Below are 24041 nucleotides of genomic sequence, written 5' to 3' on the forward strand. Positions count from 1 at the left end.
GGGGGCAACTGAGCAAGCGAGATGCTGAGGCAGCCAGCTGGCTCCGCCTTCCTGCCCGCCTGGGACTGGGCAACTGGGGGGGCACGCCGGGCTGATCTTTGCACTCCAGCGCCGCATATGCTTAAGACAGCCCTGCCAAGATATCATGTCAGCATCGAGATGAGCGTGAGACGGACAGCTGTCTGTCTGTAACTGGACAGGCAGGGGCTGGGTGGGCTGGTGAGCTAGAAGGATAAGCTGTGCCATGCTTAGAAAGAATGGGGTCCAAGTGGTTTGCCATTTGACTCATGCTTTCTAGACACGGGTCTAAGCATTTCCCCCTTGCCCTGCTCCTTTCTGAAGGAAAACTTGCTCTTTAGCTCTAAATCAGAGCAAATGTCAAACGAAGGAGTGGTTTTCTGTGGGGGAAAGCAGTGGGACAAGAGGAAGTGTGGATAAGCCCAGGGAAAAAAGACAGCAGGAGTCAGGCAAATGCATGGGTTTACTCCAGCGGAAGAATGAACCACCTGATTGGTGAGCCGAGCCAACTTTTTCTCTCTCCATGACATCATACTGCAGGGAACCCCCTCACTGCGGATTCTCAGGCACGGACTCTCGTCTGACAATCCATAAGAGTAGAGATGGAATAAGCAGGCAGAAAGGCAGGGAATTAAGGGGCTCAGATCCTCATGTTGCCGAGAGACTGTCAGAGTGGGAAGACAGATTTTTCACTCTCCTGCAAAATGGTTGTGTTGCATTCGCTGGGCACTTGTTTAAGCCTGCAATGATGGACTGTGTCTCTCAACCTGGTGCCCTCCAGATGTTTTGGACTAGGACTCCCATCAGCCCCAGCCAGCATGGCTGCACTAAATTCTGTGACTAAATTTTACCTAATATGTTTTAGCTATAATGTTTAGATTCGTGGTTCATCAGCGTCTATGGCTGGAACCTTGCTTTTGACAAAATTGCTGATACTCTTTCTCTGTTTTTAGATTGTCAGAGTAGTGGGAATATGTGATAATTCAGTTCCAAGGCTACATTCCTCAGAACCAGCCTTGCAAACAGGTCCAGAAGTCTGTTGCTCACAAAAATTGCGAATAGCCCTCTCCGTTTGCTAGCAAATGCTGAAAAGCAAATGATTCAGGAGGAGGCGAGATGGTTTTTGGTAGTTCTCCTTCCCCACTCCAGCCCCTACTAGCACCACCTGAAATGAACTCCAGAAAGTTGAGGTCTCTGGAGAACAAGGTTGGAGGTGGTGTGGGCAGCTGCAGGTGGAAATAACAAAAAACCACCAACCTTCACTAAAAGCCCTGCTGTGAGTGCAAGAATACCAGCTGGATCCTACCCATTGGACATAATGAAAAATTAAACAGCACAATGGAAAAAGAAAAATTCAATAAAACCAAAGAGCAAGTCTGCTGTAGGGGGTGGGGGGAAGAAACCATACAATGCATGAAGGCCCAAGATAGATCTATCCATTATTTTGTGACTTAAGGCTGCAATCATATATGTACTTTATCTGGTAGTAAGCTGCGGGCAGATTTATGTCTTACTGTGTTTTGCAGTACAGTAAGCCTGCAACTTACATACATTTAGCTTGTGCAAATTCAGCATCATACACATGACAATTTTGACAGAAAAAATTAAAAGGGGATGGGGTTCTGGGGAAAATGACTTTGGTAATCCCACCCGCAATTTAATCCAATGTGTTTTGACTATACACAATTTGGCTTTAGGCACAATCCCTGGAATGTAACCCCTGCATAAACCATGAGCTTAATATGTTCTACACATAATTCTATGAATTGGACTCAACCCTCAGAAATTTTGGGAAATGCATGAAATGGGGACCATTGGGTGTGTGTGTGTGTGTACATGGGAAAGGGAGAGATATGTGATATGTTTGTGTGAACTATTTGCTGAATGGGGTTGTGACTTTGCCTCTGACATTTTTTCTCCTGCAAGCCAGAGCTTTCAAATAACAACTGCACAATTTCCCCAGCATTCTGGCCTTGAAATAAGGCTGCAGATTTTTCTTCCAGTAAGACCAATGGGATCTGTTTGCATCGCCTGTTGCAGGAACATTCTGCTAACTTATTGTTGGCCATAACGCTGTTAGTCAATCTTTTCAAGTATTCACACTTCTAAAATGTCAGACTTAAAAATACCACAATTCCTTAAAAATCAGACAAAAACTTCTGCTACTCTTTTCTAATCACAAACAAACAACCTCCTCCACCACCACCCAAGCAGCTCTTACTTTTCTGCAAAAAGCTGTTCTTAAAAATAAAATAAAAATTAAAGTGATGTGGAATATGAACTTCTTGAAATAATCATTGGGGGAGGGATAGGAAAGTAATTACATTCTAAGAATCCCCTTTATATGCAAAGAACCCCCTTACTCATATGGCTCAGGATTCCTGAAGTATTAGACATACATGCAATTGAAGGACACCTGTCACTATATTAAATTGAATTATGACATCGTTCATTGGATTACACTGTTTCGGAGAGGAAATGTAAGGTATCTATGGAGGTGCTTTTAGTACAGATTGGTTTAAGAGACTCAAAGCTAACAGTGGGCTGAACGGTTCTAATCACCTATTTGGGAATATGAATTCAAAATAATAATAAAAATAGGTAAAGGACCCCTGGATGGTTAAGTCCAGTCAAAGGCAACTATGGGGTTGTGACACTCATCTCGCTTTCAGGCCGGGGAGCCGGTATGTGTCCACAGACAGCTTTCTGGGTCATGTGGCCGGCATGACTAAATTGCTTCTGGCACAACGGAATGGCGTGATGGAAGCCAGAGCGCACGGAAACACTGTTTACTTTCCCGTCACAGTAGTACCTATTTATCTACTTGCACTGGCGTGCTTTCGAACTGCTAGGTTGGCAGGAGCTGGGACAGAGCAATGGAAGCTCACCCCGTGGCAGGGATTTGAACTGCTGACGTTCTGATCGGCAAGCCCAAGAGGTTCAGTGGTTTAGACCACAGTGCCACCCGCCGCCCTATAAGAAGGCCCGTGCTGGCTCAGCTCAAAGGCCCAGTGTCATACAGTGGACATCTAGATGCCTTTGGGAAGCTCATCAGCAGCACTTGAGTGCAGCAGTAGTCTCTCTCACTGTGAGTCCCAGAAACTGACATTCAGAGGCCTCCTGCTTTTGACAGTGGAGGTGGGTTTGCCTAATTGTCTTCTAAAGCCATCTCAGTGTTCAGCTTCATCTGAAAGCCCTGGGTTCTATGGGAGATGCAATGCTCAGCTGAGATTCAAACTGAACATTATGGGGCAGCATCCCTGGAGTATTAGGGTTTTATTTTTACTTGAAATCTATGGGAAGGGGCATGCTTCTGTTCCCACCTCCCACCTCTTCAAATCTTTTTCTATTTTCTTTGAATAAAATGTAGATATCCAGGTTTGTGATCTCTCTTTCCCGCCGCTTCATTATTGTTCTACAATACTTTGATGCCTGAAACACATTAAGAGCTATTAAAGGGGAACTGGCTATTATAGCACATTCATTGAACAAATATAGGTGAGCCTCATCCTGCACAACAGCACTGACCATGCGATCAGCAGTATAACAACATAATTAACGGCTGCAGGTATGCAGCTTAATGGAGAACATGGATGATCATCATTAGTTTTTGCTTACTTGTGATTGATGGGTCATGCTAATATATGTTGATTTCCTAAAATGCCATACCCTTCACTAAATGAACTTGGTGTCCTTTTTATTTGTTGTCAACCTTTCAGGGCCTGTAGGTGCATATTTGAACCAGAGAAACTGTCAAGGGCATCACACTCTGAAACCAATCATAGCCCACAAACATAGCTATGCTATTGGCTACAATAGATTGATTCTTTTAAGTCTTCTATTTTTTGTGGGGGGGGGGGTGCTGTGAAAGAGAGACCCCTGTGGTCTCAAGGGAAGGCATCTGGCCTTGGAGAACTTTTAATTTTTGAGGGTAGAGGCAAATATTTTAGACCATCCCCCCCCCCATGGATACTCCCACTGCATTCATGGAAGTGAGGGATCACCTTCAGTCAGTAGAAAGCTGTTTCTAGATAGGCTGTTTGTATGTACAAAAAATGTTGCTGTTAACTTGCACTATATAGTACTAATATTCTCCCCCTCCCACCCCAACCCCACAAAGTCTGATAAGTAAAACGACAGAAAATTTCATGGGGAACAACCAGTAGCTGGCAATGACCTATAATGTCAGCACTAACGTATCATGATAAATATTCAATAAATAGGCAATGTTGCATAACCTCCACACATGTTTTGTGTGAGAGCCAGAATGGTGTAGTGGTTAAGAGTGGTAGTCTCGTAATCTGGGGAACCAGGTTCGTGTCTCCGCTGCTCCACATGCAGCTGCTGGGTGACCTTGGGCCAGTCACACTTCTTTGAAGTCTCTCAGCCCCACTCACCTCACAGAGTGCTTGTTGTGGGGGAGGAAGGGAAAGGAGAATGTTAGCCGCTTTGAGATTCCTTAAAGGGAGTGAAAGGCGGGATATCAAATCCAAACTCTTCTTCTTCTTCTGAATGTATCAGAGTGCATGCTCAGTAAATAACTCCTGGAATCTACAAGAATATTTGAATTGTGGGTGCGGTTCCATAAACTTGGGGGAAGGGTTGCTCTTTAAATGTGTTTTAAAACCCAAATTTGCATTACATGTTTTCAGTACCATTTAGTATGGATGTGCAATAATTATGAAGGCTCCGCCTCCCCCAGAAAGTGCTTTCTTTCTCTGTAACCCCACCCCTTGCACAATGGAGGTAGGAGACCGAGAGGAAAATTTCAGCACCTAGGACTGTATCTGATAGGCAAGCAGCTTGCTTGTAGCTTTAAAAGTTTTTGCCAAGACAAATTACTCCTTCTCAGCTGTGATCACTTGTCCTTCAAGAAAACAGATTACCGTACTGCAACAATAGCATAAAATACCTCATTATACTTGTCATACTCCCCCGTCCCCCCCACACACATACAAGAAAAATGATCAACAAACATGGGTTCTTCTAGCTACAGACTGGCATTTCAGGCAAAATAATCTCTGCAGTGATATTTTTGGTAGCAAAATGGCTCCTTTAAATAATTCATGGACTCGGTTTGCTAATATATTCCAGCAGGATTTGAGCTCTGCCTCTCTTTTCACTCCCTTGCTTGCCTACCTTACCAAAGATGCATCTTCTTTGACCTTCTGCCAACCTGTAATTTGAACCAAGGGAGTATGTGACTCTAGCTGCAGGAGAGCTAACACAGAGTCTTAAAAAGCAACTTGGTGATACTATAGTGATAAATGGAGCGATGGCCTACCTTGTTTCCCCATTTCTCTAGGCACGCAAGTACCAGTCCACTGTCCATGGTGCTGAAATTTGCCTCTTGGAATCAGCCCGTGTTATCACAATGACCTTCAAATGCCTTTCGGCGCCTCCAAACTGTATCACGCAGCTACTAACATAGGATCTTATAGCACAGATAGCTCACTTAATAAACCCTATGGAGAGTTCTTATAGCTGGCAATATCACATCCATCAGACACATTACTTGCCTTCTTCTACTGTTATTTAAGTACTGCTGGAGTAATCTGAGGTTTATTTTCATTTTCGCTCTTCAGCCTGACAGCAGCCACAGAAAACTCTCTTAGCCAATATTCAAAGCATCATCTTGCAAGTGCAAAATCTATCCCCTATGACTGGGTTTTAGCAACCTACTCAGGAAGTTGCTGCCCCTGAATATTACCCCATATAACATATCTGTCTCCAATATAGGCTGTGAAGGGTTCTCTGCTATTGGGTCAATAATCCAAGAGTCGCCGTCTGATTGCACCCAGCAGTCAAGCTCTGTGCAGCTATTTCTGGGAATGATGATCAATAGATGCAATTTAGTCATCACTGAAATAAATAAATAATACATAAGATAAGATAATTCCAAGATAGAAAAGAGAACAAGAAACAAACAAAATAACTATAAAGGGAGTTTTATTTTGAGGGAGGGGAGGAAGGTCAGAAGAGGAGAGAAACATTAGTCACCCAACTTGCTGACACTATTTTTGCTACAACTTTAAATAGGGAGTGATTTGTAGGTCTTCATGGGACACGGGAGTAATGTAAGCATCTAAAGTAATTCCTGTTGGTAATGCATTATGCAGGGTGGTATAGGGACCACGCAAAGTTTAAATGGATTGGTCACCTGAGACCAATCTCCCTTTTTAAAAAAAGATACACATGAATATTGGAGGAAAGTCATCTCTTTGCAGCTTGCCTTTCTCTTGCAATGCTGGGGGGAAAGCTGAAAGACAGAACTGGAATAATAATAAAGTGCCAGTCATGAGCTTGCGACTGAGTGACTTCTGAATATGAAACTTTCATGGACTAGAGCAGTCTTCCCCATCCTTATGCTAGCCAAGAGGTTTTTTGGACTCCAACTTCCATCAGCCACAACCAGCATGGCCAATGGTGAGGGATGATGGGAGTTGTAGTCCAAAAGCATTTGAAGGTCACTGGGATGAGGAAGGCTGAGTAGAGACACATGCAGGGTCATTTCCTATTTGTGCATCTCTCTCTCACACACACAACTTTTTGGTGTCAAATTATAGCATTTCTGTTTTCTCAGGTATTTTAATTTGCCTTAGCCTCATATTCTTGCTCGTGTTATGGTTTTATTGTATATTTTAGTAATTCATGACTTATATAACTCATGATTTATAATTCACCTTTCCTAGGGTTGCCATATTTTAAAAAGTAAAACCACCAAATATAGTGATTTTAAGCTTTTTGAGCTGTTTCCACTGCTTTTTCCATACATCTGGGTTTTCCCTGACATTTTGCCAATTCGGCAAAATTCCCCCCAATGCCACTTTTACACCCCAAAATCAGGATATGTCATTCATTCTTTTATTGAATTTATATACCGCCCTATACCTGGAGGTCTCAGGAATTTTCCTGACATATGGCAAGCCTACCTCCCCAGAATTGGTTGGGTAAAAGGCAGCATATAAATAAATATTTTAAAATGGACAAACAAAATGCATGAGAGGTCAAAGAAAAGGGAAGAAAATCTTAACAGGGGAGTCAGATGCAAAAAATTATGGTCCCGGATTAAAGCATGCAAACTAAGGCCACATCTGCAATATACATTTAAAGCAGTACAGTGCCACTTTAACAGTCATGGCTTCTCCCAAAGAATCCTGGGAAGTGTAGTTTGGTAAAGGTGCTGAGAGTTGTTAGGAGATCCTCATTCCCCCCACAGAGCTACAATCCACAGAGTGGTTTAACAACCAATCACTCTTCCTGGGGAATTCAGGGCATTCCATACTAGCACAGGAAGTGTAGCTGAAAATGCCCCTTTTTAGGTCACAGCAGGCTCAACATTTCACTCAGCTGTCCACTATCACCCCAAGATTTATTTCCTGGCCAGTCTTTACCATTTCAGACTCTTCAGTGTCTTTGTGAAGTTAGGATTGTTCTGTCCCAAGTTGCTACCAAAATAGAACTCTACTTTTAGATGATTCCTGTTGCATGACCAAGGTTTCCTAGGCTTAATTTAAAGATCTCAGAACTCTGCTAGTAGCAGGTACCATTCTCTCTACTCTGAATGTTAACAAGGGCTACAGTGCCTCCTTTTTAGGAAGAGAAGCATGTATTTAACAGAAAAACAACCTAGCATTTTTGGGAGCAGTGATATGAATCCAAAGTGGCAGAAAGCAGGAATCAGCTGCTCATGCTCTGAAAAACACAACCTTTTCCATGGTTCTTTATTTTTCTTTTTTTAATTGATGTTTTGAAGAAACCTATTGCTTCACCTTTAAAAACCCACACAATCCATTTTTTAAAAAAACACAGAAAAGCCACTGAAACGACAAAGGTTGAATTTAAAGGCTAGAAGGAATGTCGCTTTGCTGACTGCTTTTAAGCCAAGCTATCTTTTTCTTATTTTAAAAAATGTTATTGCTTGAAGCTATTTTATTTTCTGCCATCAAATCCACCCACAGCCCATGTCAAGTTCCAGGGGTTGATGTTAGGGGCAGAAAACAAGTCACGAGGGGTTTGAACAGGGGAGGAAACTCTGTAAAGCCCAAGTCAAAATGTGCCGCCGTTTGTTTTTCTTTCATTTCATCCAAATGAAATAAACTACCCCAGGGCACTGCAGAAGTATCCCCAAAATCATTGGTTTTTCAAGGAATTGAAGGAAGCAATCACAGCCCATTAGCTAATGTTGTTTTTTGCACGTTAAGAGCCGAAAGCTCAAGAGAAGGGAAGAGCTAGATTCCTCACCTGCCCCAGTTATAAATTGTTTGCACATTTTCTCCTCTCTCGTTGTTTTTCTTCCAGCTATCCTAAGCAAAGCAGGAGTTGCAGGGTGTTAAGCAGTTTTAATAGAATTTGCTTTCCACTATTCACGGGCCTGGTTGAAATTCATTATTTCCAGGGCTGGTGGGGCACTGGTAATGAAATGGGAGTTGTACTTATCTGCAGAAGATCAAAAAATAGAACACCATAAACAACAAGAACAAATGATTCTGTCTTAGAAAGCAATTTAATTACAATGAACATGCTTCTGCTCCAAGCCACTGGCATGGTTGAGTCAGGGCCTGGATCTGCTGAGTGCCAACACTGTTGTCTTTTCCCCTCTGCTTGCACATATTCTATGCAAAGTTTCTCTCTGTGTGTAGAGCTGGATGGGTCCCAAGGGTCATCTAGTCCAACCCCCTACAACGCAGGAACCACAGCTGAGCTACATCTCCGTAATGTTGTGATGGTATGCTGTCTAGTATGTAGTTTGTACCGGGGCTGAAGAACCCCAGGCCTGGGGCTGGATATGGCCGTCCAGGCCTCTCTGTCAGGTCCCCTGGACTACCCTTAGGCTATGTCTGAGAGGCAGTGTGTTGTAGTAGTTAGAGTGTCAGACCAGGCCCCGAGAGACCAGGGTTCAAATCCCCCCTTGGTTGTACAGCTCACTAAGTGACTTTGGACCAGTCACTGCCTCTCAGCCTAAGCTACTTCACAGGATTGTTGTGAGAATAAAATGGGGAGGGGAGAACCATGTACACAGCGTTGAGCTCCTTGGAAGAAAATGTGGGATATAGATGCAAGAGATAAATAATAAATAAAATCATATGTTGCTTCCTTAAGCCCTTACTGGGCCTGCTTTGTCTTCCTTCCTTCCTTCCTTCCTTCCTTCCTTCCTTCCTTCCTTCCTTCCTTCCTTCCTTCCTTCCTTCCTTCCTTCCTTCCTCCTTCTGCCACTCCAGGGATGCCAGATCTATGGGGCCAATAGGTCTTCTCAATGTTGAGGGAGTAGAAGAGGCCAAGCACAGAGCTGAGCATGGCACATGCTGGGCTCTGGGCTCAGCCTCCTTCTGATGATGTGAGGTGCATGTCATATGTTATGCATATGACATCACACATGAGCAACGCACGCCGGGCCCCCTCAATCTTTAGCTCAAGTTGGAGCCTCTGCCCCACTCTCTAGGTCTAAATCTGGTTTTTGCATGGATGGACTATAACCTACTATACCAAGGGAGTTCCATCCATTGCCACACCAATTTTACTTCTCACCCACCTTTTGCATCTCCTCCCTGCCCACCACTGGCATGCAGCCCAGGGGACATTACCCACAAGGAAATGCAGCCCTCAAACTGAGAAAGCCTCCCATGCAAAGACCTTCATGTCTGGTCTGCCCTGGAACTGTGGGTGGCTGCACCAGAATCTAGATTTAGGAGGTGTGTCCTCAGCTCCAGAGCCATAGGAGCTCAGGAAGCTGCTTCCTGCTGAGTCAGAACTTTCGTCCATCAGACTCAGTTCTGTCCACACTGACTGCTGGTGGCTCTCCAGGATTTCAGGCAGGGAGTCTTTCCCAGCCCTACCTGGAGGTGCCATGCAGGACTGAACCTGGGACCTTCTGCATGCCAAGCAAATGCTCTACCAGTGACCTACAAGTCTTGGTCTAAAGGTCTATAAGAAGTTATTGCTTTTGTTTCCTTCTATGTTATGCATTGTTGTGTTTTCATATTGTAAACCGACCTGTGATCCTCACTCAGGTGAAGGGTGGCATAGAAATTTAATACGTAAAATTAAAGCTGCCTTATACTGAGTTGGAACCTTGGTCCATGCACCTCGGTATTGTCTACACTGACAGGCAGCAGCCCTCCCAGGTTTTGGGAAATGAGTCTTTTCCAACCTTTGGGGGCACAAGAATACAGTGTTCCTGTTAAGGTAAAACATTTCTCTGTGCAAGTGGTGTGTGTTGTGTGTGTGTGTGTGTGTGTGTGTGTGTGTGTGTGTGTGAGAGAGAGAGAGAGAGAGAGAGAGAGAGAGAGAGAGAGAGAGAGAGAGATACCAATAAGTGCCAGTTGTTTTTGCTTCCATCTTACATTTCATTTTCATTTTTGGAATCCTGCCCTTCCCAACCCATATACATTCACTGAAGTGATGTGCACATCCATGCTGTGAATGGGGCATCACAGTAACATGGTTAGCCTAGGGCGAGTTCAGATGATACCTGAAAAGTCATATCTGGCTGTACTGCTGTTCTCTTCTCTCACACATCTATGTGGAGATGACTAAATTATGAACTGCAAGCGCTCTGGCTTGCCCCCGCAATTTAGGGAGCTAGGGTTGTGTGATGTGCGCATGCCATGTGCCCACACTGCGGGCCGTGCTGATGTCACTCATGCATGCTGTTGGGCTTGCCCCATGACATGTGTGAGTGATGCAAGAATGTCCCATGGCATGTGCAAGTGAGGTGAGCACATCACACACACCACAGGATTTCGAGGGGCCTCAGCCCCCTCCTTGAACATTTTTGGGGGCTTTTGGCCCCCTGCTCCCCTAGATGACACCCCTGATGGACAACACTCATAGAGTCCCATATGTCTTTAGGATGCAGTTGCCTGAATTGCAACAACCGTATGTGCCTGGATGCAGCCTGCTGGTGGGTTCTGTGGCAAGCTAGCTTTTGTTATTGTCAGGGAATGGACTCAAGAGAGTGAGATGGAGGAGGAGTGGTGGAGATCAACCCCCCCTTCTCCTGACACTGCAGGAGAAGAAGAATGCAGCATTGATTTACAGCAGAGGTTTGAGGGGGATGAAGAAGGACACAGGTCAGAGAGAGATGAACAAAATAGTTGGGGAGTGTTAGAAGAAGGGGGCAGGAATTGCAGCAGAGCAGCCAGCTGACACATTGTCACTGGAAAATATTTCTGATCCTCCTTCTTCCAGAACTCAACGTTCATTAAGGGTGCAGGAACAATGGAATCAGAGTTTTGGCTACAAGCAGCCACCGTAAAGGGAGATGCTGTTGCTAGGAAGGTGGGAGGAGCCCAGTTTGGAGCAACACCATGTTAAGGCTTGTTGCGTTCTTTTGTCTCACTATTAGGACTTCACCTTCTCTGCTCTTGCTGCAACTAGGGGAGGAAAAGCTTTCATGGAGCTTTGACAGTTATTTTGTTCTGTACTCGAAACCCTAAAGTTGTATTTATAGTGTTAGCCATTCTTAAGCATCTATTATTATTATTATTATTATTATTATTATTATTATTATTATTATTATTATTATTATTTTGTTTATAACCTCCACAATACAGCATTGCATTCATTCCTCGTGTGCCTTCTTGGAGTAAGCTCAGCTCTGAATCTGGCACCTAACCGCCTGGTCATACAATATTGAGTAATTTGTGCTCTTGGGGTTCAGAAGACAGTGACTGGACTGCTTGGCTCTTGTCTTTGTGAATCCCAAGAACATCCAGAAACAACCTGAGCTTCCCTTGGCTCAGGACTGGAGGACTAGAGGGTGGTGGCCTTACTACTGGGCAGACTTGGCTTTCCCTGATCTGCTTCACATGCTAGCAGCTTGGGATAAGCAAATGAAATTCTGTACATGCTGGCAGCAGGGAGATGAAAAAGTAGACCCAAACCTCTTTATGTGCAATTGTGTTCTTGACTCAAAGATTTAATCTGGGAAATGACTGCCAGATTCTGCATGTATGTGTAGGATTTTAGACACCTAGAGCATAATTTGTGCATGCCAGCAGAGCAGCGATGGGGATGGGGTGCTGACTTCATGTTGTAGGGCCCCCATGGATTAGGCATGGATCACCTAAAACACCCCATTGTTCCTTCTTCTATATTCTATCCCCCAACCTTGCTCACAACTTGTTTTCAAAGACTGCAGAACGTCCGGCTGGTGGTAGGACTTGGACTTCTCCCAGTGTTCTGGGGACAACTGTGCTGTACTGAAATGCTGTGCTTGTGGTAGTGAGGGAAACATGTAAGCAATTGGCAAGCTGTCTCAATCATTTATTTTTGTCTTCTTGAAGATGCTGCAGAGTCTGTGGAAAACATTTCATCTACCCTGATTCTCTTATCTGTGAGCTGCTCCACAAAGTCTAGCTGAAACTCTCCTTCCTTCCATCCTTGACTGTTTCTTCAAAGCTACTGCCTTTTAATTTCCTTGTTGGCAGAACTGGACTTAATTTGCACATGATTTCTGTTCCTTTTGCTCATGGAAGGATGCTAAGGAGTTACGAAGGGCAATGGAACTTGACCACCCCACCCTGTCACCAAGAAACCTCTGAAAATCACCTTTGGTCCTTCCTTTCCCTTCAGATAGTTCATCATTCATTGTGGAAACACTTGAATGTCTATTGAATGTCTATTTTCCTGGTCTTATAAGGAGTAGAAAGTTGGGGGTTTCTTTTAAAATAGAAGCAGTGATACCTAATCTGTCGAATTATTACAGAATCATAGAAGTCCTTCTTTGTGTGCCCCCTCCATCAGAGGTCTGGAGGGTGGCAGCACAGGCCTTTTCTGCAGTGCCTCCCCATTTATGGAATGCTCTCCACAAGGAAGCTCACCTGGTGCCTTTATTACACATCTTTAGGCACCTGGCAAAAACAACAACAACAAAACTCTTCTCCTAGGCTTTTGGCTAATAAAACAATCTATGGTTTTTCAAACTGTGGGTGGGTGGGTATTGTTTCATTTGTGATTATGTTACGCATTTTGTGTTTTTATACTGTAAACTGTAAGCGTGACATATTTTGTGTGTGTGTTTTTATGCTGTAAATAAATAAGTCACACAGCTAGTTTACCGACATAACTAGGAACGAATATATCAGTCCACTTACAGTTCATGTAACTTTTGTAGTTGTATTCTGTTGTGTTTCATCATCAATCTGGAAATGGTTTTTTTTTAAAAAAAAAAATCTGCATGAAAAATTGTGGTGTGCTCATATGCATTTCCCACCACAACATATGTACACTTTCCTAAAATGCACATTTTTTTGGTATGCATCTTAGCCCCAAAATATGCATTTTATACGCATTTGATATGCTGGTTGAGGTGAGAACTGAAAAGTGCAAATCAGGTGGTTCTCTTTAACAAAAATATGAACCAGGTGAATTCCTTTACTGTCTCTACCAATAAGATAAAGGCACCTTTATGTTTGTGTGCCATAATATTGTGTTCTTTTATGTGCCTCTGCAATTAAAAACAAGCTTGCAATCAGATGCACCCTGCCTTTTGCTGAAACCTTTCCTTGCATTTTCAAGTCATTGTTGTTTTCTTTTTCTTCCCCAGGGCTTGACCTTCCATGGCAGAATGAATCAGCAAAGTCAACAACCTCCCAAACCCCACCGGTACCTGGTCATACCAAATTGCTGATCCCTTCCATATCTCTTGATAGCTGAGAGAAGTAAAACAGATGATAAGGCAGCGCTGAGATTTTTTTAAAGTACTATACAATGGTTCTCTGGGAGGATACCGTTCCTAATTAACAACAACGCCAGCAGAGAGCTTTCTCAGAATCGTGGCATTTTTATTGCACATCAAGACAGTCTCCAAAGGAGAAGCTATGCTTGTGTAGCTAACAGCACAAATTGGACAACTTAAAAAAGAAATAGCATATAGTACGTTAGAGTATAAAAACCACACACTGTGCTAAATATATCTAGACATATAGACTCAAAATGGATGATGGCCAAAGAAACAAAGTGAACCAAGTTTCCGATGATTACCGGTACCAAGATGGAGGCTATGGAGGTTATGCTCCCAATGATGGATATTATCAAAGTGGGGAGGAGCCAGCTCAAGAGGAAGATGCTCAAAGTGATGCTACCGAAGGGCACGATGAAGATGATGAAGTCTATGAAGGAGAGTACCAGGGCATCCCTCACCCAGATGACCTCAAGAAGCAGAAGAAGAAGAAAGCCCCAGAGGTGGCTGATGAGTTCAGAGACCACGCCGACCTCATGGCGGAGAAGATGGAGGATGAGGAGCAGCTGGCCCACCAGTATGAAAACATCATTGAGGAATGTGGTCATGGACGCTTCCAATGGATGCTGTTTACTGTCCTCGGCTTGGCACTGATGGCAGATGGGGTGGAGGTCTTTGTGGTTGGCTTCGTTCTACCCAGCGCTGAGAAGGATATGTGCTTGTCACGCTCCAACAAAGGAATGCTAGGTAAGTCCCTCTTCTCTTCAGCCATATGCCATGAGGCTAGCTGTAGGATAATTTGAAACTGCTTGGAATAGCATCCTCTATTTGATTCTTAATGTCCTCCAGCTCCCAGTAGGGTGCAGACCCACTAGGAGCTGAATGAACATTCTCTTGGTGGTTTCCTCAAAAATTTCTCCTTCCAGATAAAATTTTGGGGGTGGGGGTGGGGGGAGAGGGCAGATCTTTCTCTCTCCCTACTTGTAACAGGCCAACTTTGACAGGGGGTGGGACATGCCAATCATATGGTACCATAATGACACCTGCCAAAGTTCAGAAGACGATGCTATAACATAACCTCCTTGGTAGATGCATGGGGGCGCATCTCAAAGAACCTCATTGTTACCAGTAATCAGCTGGTAGTCAATTAAAGGGGGCCTCTTTGGAGTCTTTGCAGAGAAAGGAATTTATATTCAAAGTGCTGGAGGAAGTGCTTTGAATATAAACCTCCTCTTTAGGAAGGAGGGAAATGCTTTTTTATCAAAATGGAGTGTTTCTTCTCACCAATGGAACCCATCAAGCCCTTTGTGCAGAACTTGTATATGTATATACATATATCGGGTTTAGGAGTGGCTTGGCTGAAATGGCCTTGCAGGCCAGTTGAGAATGCTGGTCAGACCAACTTAAGCCTGTGGGTCAAAGGTTACCGGTTACCCACCCCTGCTTTAATTAACCTTCCTTCCTTCCTTCCTTCCTTCCTTCCTTCCTTCCTTCCTTCCTTCCTTCCTTTCCATGAAACATCCTGAAGTGATTATCTATGAAAAAAACGTAAGTTGTTGTAAGGTTGATTGTTGATAATGTATTTGAAAAGTTTCAGGCAGGTAGGGCTGGTTCATTAAGTCAAATTCTATATATGATTATGAATGTGGGGACAGAACTCTATTTGTGAAATCTGGTGTGACACATATGACAGGAATCAACAGGTATTCAGCTCGATCCCAGCTGCTAACCAAGTAAAACAGAAGAGGGGCCAGGCTAACTGGCCCTTGGGAAATATTCCCAGGCCACCATCCCTCTGCACACTCCTTGAGTGTTTTTGCCAGGGTGGAATGTATCCTTGAACTCTGAGAATGCTTGCTAGTTGCCTGGATGGAGGATAGAGAGAAGTATGTGAGCGTGTGTGGAAACTTTCTTAGTTCAAGCCTTGCACATAGCAAGAAGACATTCAGCCAAACACACATAGGATAATCTCCCTCAGAACTACATAGCCAATGGGGGGAGGTGCTACCTCAGTGTGAAGATCTTTCCATTCTTTCTGGTTGCTAAGCAACACTTTCACCCATCCTCCTCTTGGCTAGCTGACTTTAACAGTAACAGAATTAACCCTTAAGTCACACACCTAATGATCCCTGCTGCTGCGCTTCCAACAATCCGCACAATGTATATGCTAGATTGTCCGTCATGCCAACAAGATGTACACAAACACACCAGGGAGTTGACTAAACAAGAAAGCAGATGGCCTGATATTATAAATAGATTTTCCCCACTCCTTCTCACTCTCTCCTGGGGGTGGGGGTGGGGGAGAAACTGCATATCTCACTGTGAACATTTTGCATTTTTTCATGGCACACAGGTCCAAACTGCAGATATTTTCCTCCATGGCAAAATATTGAATATTTAGTAATGTGTGAAAATAGGTTTGCCCCATCTTCCCTCTTCCAATTTCCAAACATGGCAAGTTCAATGAGTTCAAATAATGTTTGTAGTTTGAAGATGCTGTTCCACAAACTAATCAACATTTTTTTTTTTAAAAAAACTTTTTTTAAAAGAAAAGAAAAGAAGAAAAGCCTTGCTTGATCAGATGAAACGGGGGACTATCTGGCCCAGTTCTCTGTCTCCAAGAGGATTTGGCCATGATGGCTATGATCCATACCCTCAAAGTGTCCCTGTTTTCTAGGGTCAATCCGGGAATTACAAAAGCCACTATGGCTTTTGATCTGATCCCAGAATGTCCCTATTCCCCCCATCAGTGCCATCGCCACCAGGGAGGTGGATGAGCCAGTGCTTGTCCTAAGCGTCAGGGGTGGCAGTGGTGACTGTGAATGTGCTCCCCTGTTGCCTCTCCATGGCTGCTGCTGCCAGCTTCCTCCCTTGGGCAGCTCACAGTGGCTGCTGGAGAACAGACAAGGAGAGGCTGCCACAGCCAAGGCCCAACCCTGCAAAATGCATATATATAGCTTCTGCAGCCCTGAGTGCTCACTGGAGGGACAGATCGTGAAGCAGAGGCTCCAGTACTTTGGCCACCTCATGAGAAGAGAAGGCTCCCTGGAAAAGACCCTGATGTTGGGAAAGATGGAGGGCACAAGGAGAAGGGGACAACAGAAGACAAGATGGTTGGACAGTGTTCTCGAAGCTACCAGCATGAGTTTGACCAAACTGTGGGAGGCAGTGGAAGACAGGAGTGCCTGGCATGCTCTGGTCCATGGGGTCACGAAGAGTCGGACACAACTAAACGACTAAACAACAACAAAAGCTTCTGCATTTTAATTTCCCACCCCCAAAGTCAAAGAGTCTTCAGTATTGCCCTTCCGTGGATTTTGGATTCCCCCGCCAGTTGTAGCAAGAGATAGTCAAATCTGTCCATTTTAGTTTCTCTCTGTTCTCAATTTCCATACCTTAAGATCAGTTTGCACCCTTTCTCCATTATTGTGTTTGAATGAGTGTTGCATCTCGGTGCTAGACGTGCATGGCTTCTTATTCCATACCTCTTTTTCACACCCGGGAGTTCATTTGGTATAATACTCTCCCCTGGCCTTCTTTCAAGCCATATTTTTGATTAGGAGGCAGGACTGGTTCCGTTCCAGCTGGAGAGGAGTCAGCCTTCTGGCTTTGTCCTCATGTTAATGCATGAGAAGGGCCTCTCTTTGCCCAGACCTTTAAGGAGGGGGACATGAGAAGAAAGACAAAGTGAGTAACTTAAGATGGGCTGTGAGTGTGGGGAGAGAAGAGGGAAAGAGCTGACTCCAATGAATCTTTCTTAGAAGAAGGAACAATGGAATGTTACAAAAGGTCTTCTGTAAAAAAAAAAAGCAAGCATAATTAAAGGGATCCGTTTCTTTTTAGACAACATCTTAATCAATCCTTTACTGATGGAGATGATTTACCATCACAATGTAATTGCTACCGTTAAAAGTAACAACAGATATACATAGAAAGAGTGTGTGTGTTGTGTGTGTGTGTGTGTGTGTGTGTCCAACTAAGTCATAGAATAGACTCATTGAAATAAGTGGACTTGGGTCCATAAATTTCAGTAGGTCTACTATGAGTATAATTTTGTTTGGATATCCCTCTATGTCTTTCTATCTTACCACATCTGCACTATACAGCTGCAGCAGCATCATGCCACTTTAAACAGCCATGGCTTCCCCCAAAACAGTTCCTGTAGCATTTTGTAAATGACAATTGGTCTGCATTTTAGTGCATTTTCTCCCTGATAAATACATTTCTGTATTCAGTTTTGAGTCATTTACACACATATTTTTTTTGGCAAACAGTTTCCCCAAATATAAGACTTTCGAGAGTTACTTTCACTATTTTTCCCCAATGCATGCCTTCCCCCAATATATGCATTTTTGTAAAAGCTGCAAGTTTGGAGAAGTGTAGTGCAAAATTCAGAAAAGTGTGAATTTTGAAAGTTGGACCATATGGTGACTGTGTTTCATTTCTTGTATTGTTTTGGAAAGTGTGAATTAGGTCAGTTTGCCTTTAAATTCAAAGTAAATTGAACTCCCCCAAAATTGCACCTTGAACCACAAACATATGATTTCAGGTTGCACTACTTCATTTTCTTCTTTTACCTAGGTTGCAGCAGGTCTTTAAGTTTGCATCCAGCTCTGTTTATTCAAACAAAGAAATGCTAGCGAATCCAAGGCCTTTCCATTTTTATGCTCTCCCTTTCAGAGTCTCATAAATCAGTCAGATATTTCCGCACCTGGCAGGGGCGATTCAGCCCAGCTTGCTTGTCCCTGCTGGGATTATTTGTGTTCCAATCTGCCAGATGTCACTGTCTCCTTCGGCCCAATGCTAAGAGAACAGTCTGCCCAGCATTGTTTTATGTGTGGCCCTGGCAGGATTGCACTGATCAGGCTGTGAGTATGAAAAAGAATCTCCATCCAAGGCTGAACAGAGGCAGTGGAGAAAATGAAGAGAGAGAAAGAGAGAGAGAGAGAGAGAGAGAGAGAGAGAGAGAGGTGGAGTGGAGAAGAGCTTTGTAGAGAAGACTAGAAACCATTGTTAGGTCAGCTGATTAGGGCACAGACTTTAGATTTGTCAGACCTACTTTATGTTTTTACCAGAATTCCAAAGTCGGGTACAAAAAACAGAGAGTTAAAATGAAAGACCGCTGTGTCCCTGAACACATTCTGAGCCCAGGTATTTGGGGGGTTTTTTGACATCAGAACTGAACTGAACTTATGGGCTTTTCCTGCACAAGTCCACTCCTGGAGTTTTCTTTGTTTCAATATTCTGTGGAAAGTTGTTTCATTGCTATTGTTAAATAATAAGGAATAAGAAACCGTCTCTGGTATACTGCAAACCAGCAGAGTGTTCTACCAGAAGTTGGTGCCACTTTCCGTGTTCTGCCTGAGAAACAGAGAGTTGTAGCACCTTAAAGACGAACAGATTTCATTATGACATAAGGTTTTGTGGACTAGGTCAGAATCAGAGGCACATTGTGTGTGTGGAGTGAAAGTAGTGAAATCAGAGGGAAACACACAGGGTAAAGACAGTAATACTTACATTAAAGCTCAGGTGTATGCAAAGTCGCAGTCTAATCAACCCAATGCTAGTCTTACATTTTTTTAAAAGGGTTTATTTTTTGCTTACCAACTTGAAATGAACAAGAGGGGAGTGCTCTTTGGCCCAGCAGAGCCTTCAATGTGGGGTTCCTCAAGGTTCAATTTTATTCCCCATGCTGTTTAAGATCTACATGAAACTACCAAGTGGGGTTATCTAGAGTTTTGGAGTATGTTGTCAGCAATACGCTGATGATGATGATGATGATTTATTGAATTTATATACCGTCCTATACCCGGGGGTCTCAAGGCAGTTCACAGAATAAAATCAAGATATAAAAACCACAAAATACATAATAAAAATAAAAACAACATCCCAATAGCCCCCCCCAAAAAACCCACATTTTAAAAGGGCATAGGATGACACATAGCTTTACGTTTCCAGGTGTGGCAATGGTCTGGATGAGAGTTAACAAACTGAAGCTCAATCGGGATAAGACTTGAGGCACTTTTAGTGGGTTGTTCCCTAAACCGGATAGATGGGAGGTTGCCTGCTCTTGATGGGGTTACACCTCCTCTGAAGGAGCAGGTGTGTAGCTTGGGGGTACTTCTGGATCCTTTGCTGTCGCTTGAGGTTCGGGTAGCCGCAGTGGTGTGGAGTGCCTTCCATCAACTTTGGCTGGTGGCCCTCTTATCTGCGCAGGGTAGCCTAATGTTATGTGTTATGCGTGAGGCTGCCTCTGAAGAGGGTGCTTCAGAAACTTCAGCCTGGTGAATAATTTGGCAGCCAGGATTCTCACTGGGGCAAGACGGTTTGAGCAGATTACACCAATCCTGGCCCAACTGCGCTGGCTGCAAATTACAGTGGTACCTCAGGTTACAAACGCTTCAGGTTACAGACTATGCTAACCCAGAAATAGTACCTCGGGTTAAGAACTTTGCTTCAGGATGAGAACAGAAATCGCACGATGGCAGTGTGGCAGCAGTGGGAGGCCCCATTAACTAAAGTGGTACCTCAGATTAAGAACAGTTTCAGGTTAAGAACAGACCTCCAGAACGAATTAAGTTCTTAATCCGAGGTACCACTGTAGTTTCAGGGCCCAGTTCAAATTGCTGGTTTTGACCTATGAAGCCTTAAATGCCTTAGGCTCGCAATACCTCAAAAGACCACCTCTTCCCATATGAAGCGACCTCAACCTTACAATCACCATCTGAGGCCCTTCTTTGGGTGCCTCCTCCATGAGAGGTCCAGAGCATGGCAAAAGAGAATAGGCCTTTTCAGCAGTGGCTCCCCATTTGTGAAATGCTCTCCCCAGGGAGGCTTGTCTGGCACCTTCATTATCTTTAGGTGCCAGATGGAAACATTTCTCTTCAACCAGACCTTGGGCTGATTAAAACTCTATGCCCTTTTAAATGTGTTTGTGGGGTGGTATGGGTTTGTTGTGTTTTTGTTTTTTATTATGTATTTTGCATTTTTATTTTCTATTTTTATGCTGTGAAACCTCTCTGGGATCTTTGAATGAAGGGCGGTATACAAATTTGTAAAAACCAAAATGATTCCCAAAAGAATTCTTTTTGGAATTATAGGGACAGAACTACCTAAACCGTATAGAAACTTATTTATGTATGCTACTAAAGTGGCAAGAATGTTACTTGCCCCAAAATGGAAAAAAGTAGAAGTCCCAGCAAAGGAAGAATGGATACAAAAACTTATGGAAGATGCAGAAATGGCAAAACTTACTGGAAAAATAAGAAATCAAGATAACAAACTTTTTATAAAAGAATGGAAATGGTTTATTGAATATTTACAGATAAATTGTAAACAGATAAGAACATTGGCAGGATTATTGTAATAACCTGCAGTTTCGTAAGAGTATATATCTAAAGTAGATGAATAAATGAACAAACTAAGTTAATCTGGATATGCAGAAGATATTAAAAATAAATTTAAGGAACTGCAGAAAGAGGGGGAAGGAAGTCAAGTTTTGAAATATTAGAATGACTATAAAATTATTGAAATGTATAAATCTGAAAATTATAAATATTTTTTTAAAAAAACACCCTCAAAATGAAAGAAAAACAATGAAATGCATGAGCAGAGCAGTGCTGAGATAGTGAGAAGGTTCCGTGGTGCAGACATGGCCTCTTCCAGGGCAGGCAGAAAGTGAGGGAGTGCCCAGACCTGTGGAAGTTTGAGGATTGAATTGGTTGCAGGCAGTGTGCAGTCAGGAGTCCCAGTCAAGCAGAGAACTTTCAGTACCTTGGACAGCTCCAAGGGCCCCTGCTAAGGCAGATACAAGAGATGTTATGTCTGCAGGGCTGTACAGCCAACTGAAGTCTTCTGTAGGCCCACCAGGGAAGTAGGCAGTACCTTATCTAAATAGACTTCCCCTGAAGTTTGTTGGAAGAGCAAAAAGCCAGGAAGGGTGGCTCCTGAGCTCCTGAGACCAGTGTACTCACTGGTTTTGTTTTTAAGTCTGTAGTTTTACCTCTTTAAAAATAAAATATTTCCTAATTGATTTCTTAAAAAATAATGATTAAAGACTACTCAAAAGAGTCAATGGCACTGTGACAGACTCCACATTTTACAAGAAAGGCCTGCTGAGTGCAAGGGGGATTTCAGGGGAGGCAAGGATGTGGGAAGGCTTCAGAGTGTAGAGCACTAGAGAGATCATTAGGAAAGGAATTCCTGTAGTCTGGTCACCTCACCTTATAAAGGATCTTGTAGACGAGGACAAGGTTCAGAAAAAGTCAACCAAAATGATGAAGGGGATGGAGCCACTCCCCTATGAGGAAAGGTTGCAAAATTTCAGACTTTTTAGTTTAAAGGAAATGCAAAGGATAGGTGACATGATAGAAGTTTATCAAATTAGGCACGGCATGGAGAAAGTATCTCTCTATCTCTCTATCTATCATCTATCATCTCTATCTATCTATCTATCATCTATCTATCATCTATATATCATCTATCTATCTATCTATCTATCTATCTATCTATCTATCTATCTATCATCTATCTATCTATCTATCTATCTATCTATCTATCTATCTATCTATCATCTATCATCTATCTATCTATCTATCTATCTATCTATCTATCATCATCATCATCATCTATCATCTATCATCTCTCTCTCTCTCTCTCATCTCTCTCTCTCTCTCTAATCTATCTATCTATCATCTATCTATCTATCTATATCTATCATCTATCATCTATCTATCATCTATATCTATCTATCTATCTATCTAGCTATCTATCTATCTATCATCATCATCTATCTATCATCTATCATCTATCTATCTATCTATCTATCTATCTATCTATCTATCTATCTATCTATCTCTATCTATCTATCTATCTATCTATCTATCTATCTATCTATCTATCTATCATCTATCTATCTATCATCTATCTATCATCTATCTATCTATCTATCTATCTATCTATCTATCATCTATCTATCTATCTATCATCTATCTATCTCATCTATCTATCTATCTATCTATCTATCTATCTATCTATCTATCATCTATCTATCTATCTATCTATCTATCTATCATCTATCTATCATCTATTATCATCATCTATCTATCTATCTATCTCTATCTATCTATCTATCTATCTATCTATCTATCATCTATCTATCTATCTATCTATCTATCTATCTATCTATCTATCTATATCTATCTATCATCTATCTATCTATCTCTATCTATCATCTATCTATCTATCTCTATCTATCTATCATCTATCTATCTATCTATCTATCTAGCTAGCTATCATCTATCTATCATCTATGTATCATCATCTATCTATCTATATCATCTATATCATCTATCTATCTATCTATCATCTATCTATCATCATCATCTATCTATCTATCTATCATCTATCTATCATCTATCTATCTATCTATCTATCTATCTATCTATCTATCATCTATCTATCTATCATCTATCTATCATCTATCTATCTATCATCTATCTATCTATCTATCTATCTATCTATCTATCTATCTATCATCTATCTATCTATCTATCTATCTATCTATCTATCATTTCCCTCCCTCATAAGGCTAGATCTCATGGACATCCAAGGAAGCTGAATGTTGGGAGATTCAGGACAGGTAAAAGGACATATTTATTCACACAACACATAGTTAAACTATGGAATTCACTCCCATAGAAGGCAGCAATGGCCACTGGCTTGGATGGCTTTACAAGAGGATTGGACAAATTGATGGAGGTTAAGGCCACTATGCTCTGCCTCCGTGGTTGGACATGATAATAATTCTGAATACTAGTTGCTGGAAGCCACAGAAGGTGTACTTGTGCTTGGGTCCTGCTTGTGGGTTTCCCATTAGGGCATCTAGTTGGCCACTGTGAGAACAGGATACTGGATTAGAGGGGCCATTGGCTTGATCCAACAGGTTCTTCTTATGGTCTTATGAGATGAGTTGCAGGATAAAGAAAGGACATTCACAAACACCATTTGGCCACTTCAAATGTAAGATAAATACCATGAAACATCAAACCCCACCATTGAGAATTTCACCATTTTTTTCTCTTCACCTTTGATAATGTTTGATTGCCATTTCCTGTTCCATTAATTGATGAAAAATAGTTGGGGAAGGTGGGAGGGCTGGAGGAGGGATTTTCAGCATAGCAGTGCTGGAAAAAAACAGAGCAGGCAAGAGCTGATTCAGGATAGCCCATCCCTATTACTTTATATTGGATTTCAAGTGACTTAAGTGGCTGTTCTCAGCCAGTTTGGAAGAAGTTCCCCTGCATTTTGCAAGAGGCAGCTGCCCTCCCCCCATCCAGGC

The 24041-nt window shown here is 42.6% G+C and overlaps 1 protein-coding gene across 1 annotated transcript in view; it reads left to right on the forward strand.

The window, feature by feature from the left end:
* Positions 1-24041, forward strand: part of SV2B (synaptic vesicle glycoprotein 2B) — a 72247-nt gene that overhangs the window by 20599 nt on the left and 27607 nt on the right. The window contains exon 2 of the mRNA XM_081888550.1: positions 13568-14449. Coding sequence (XP_081744676.1) covers positions 13957-14449 — 493 coding nt within the window. The 5' untranslated portion in view covers positions 13568-13956. The remainder of the gene's footprint in view (positions 1-13567; positions 14450-24041) is intronic.

Source organism: Podarcis melisellensis (genome assembly GCF_964234715.1).
Source record: "Podarcis melisellensis genome assembly, chromosome: 14".
Classification (NCBI taxonomy): Eukaryota; Metazoa; Chordata; class Lepidosauria; order Squamata; family Lacertidae; genus Podarcis; species Podarcis melisellensis.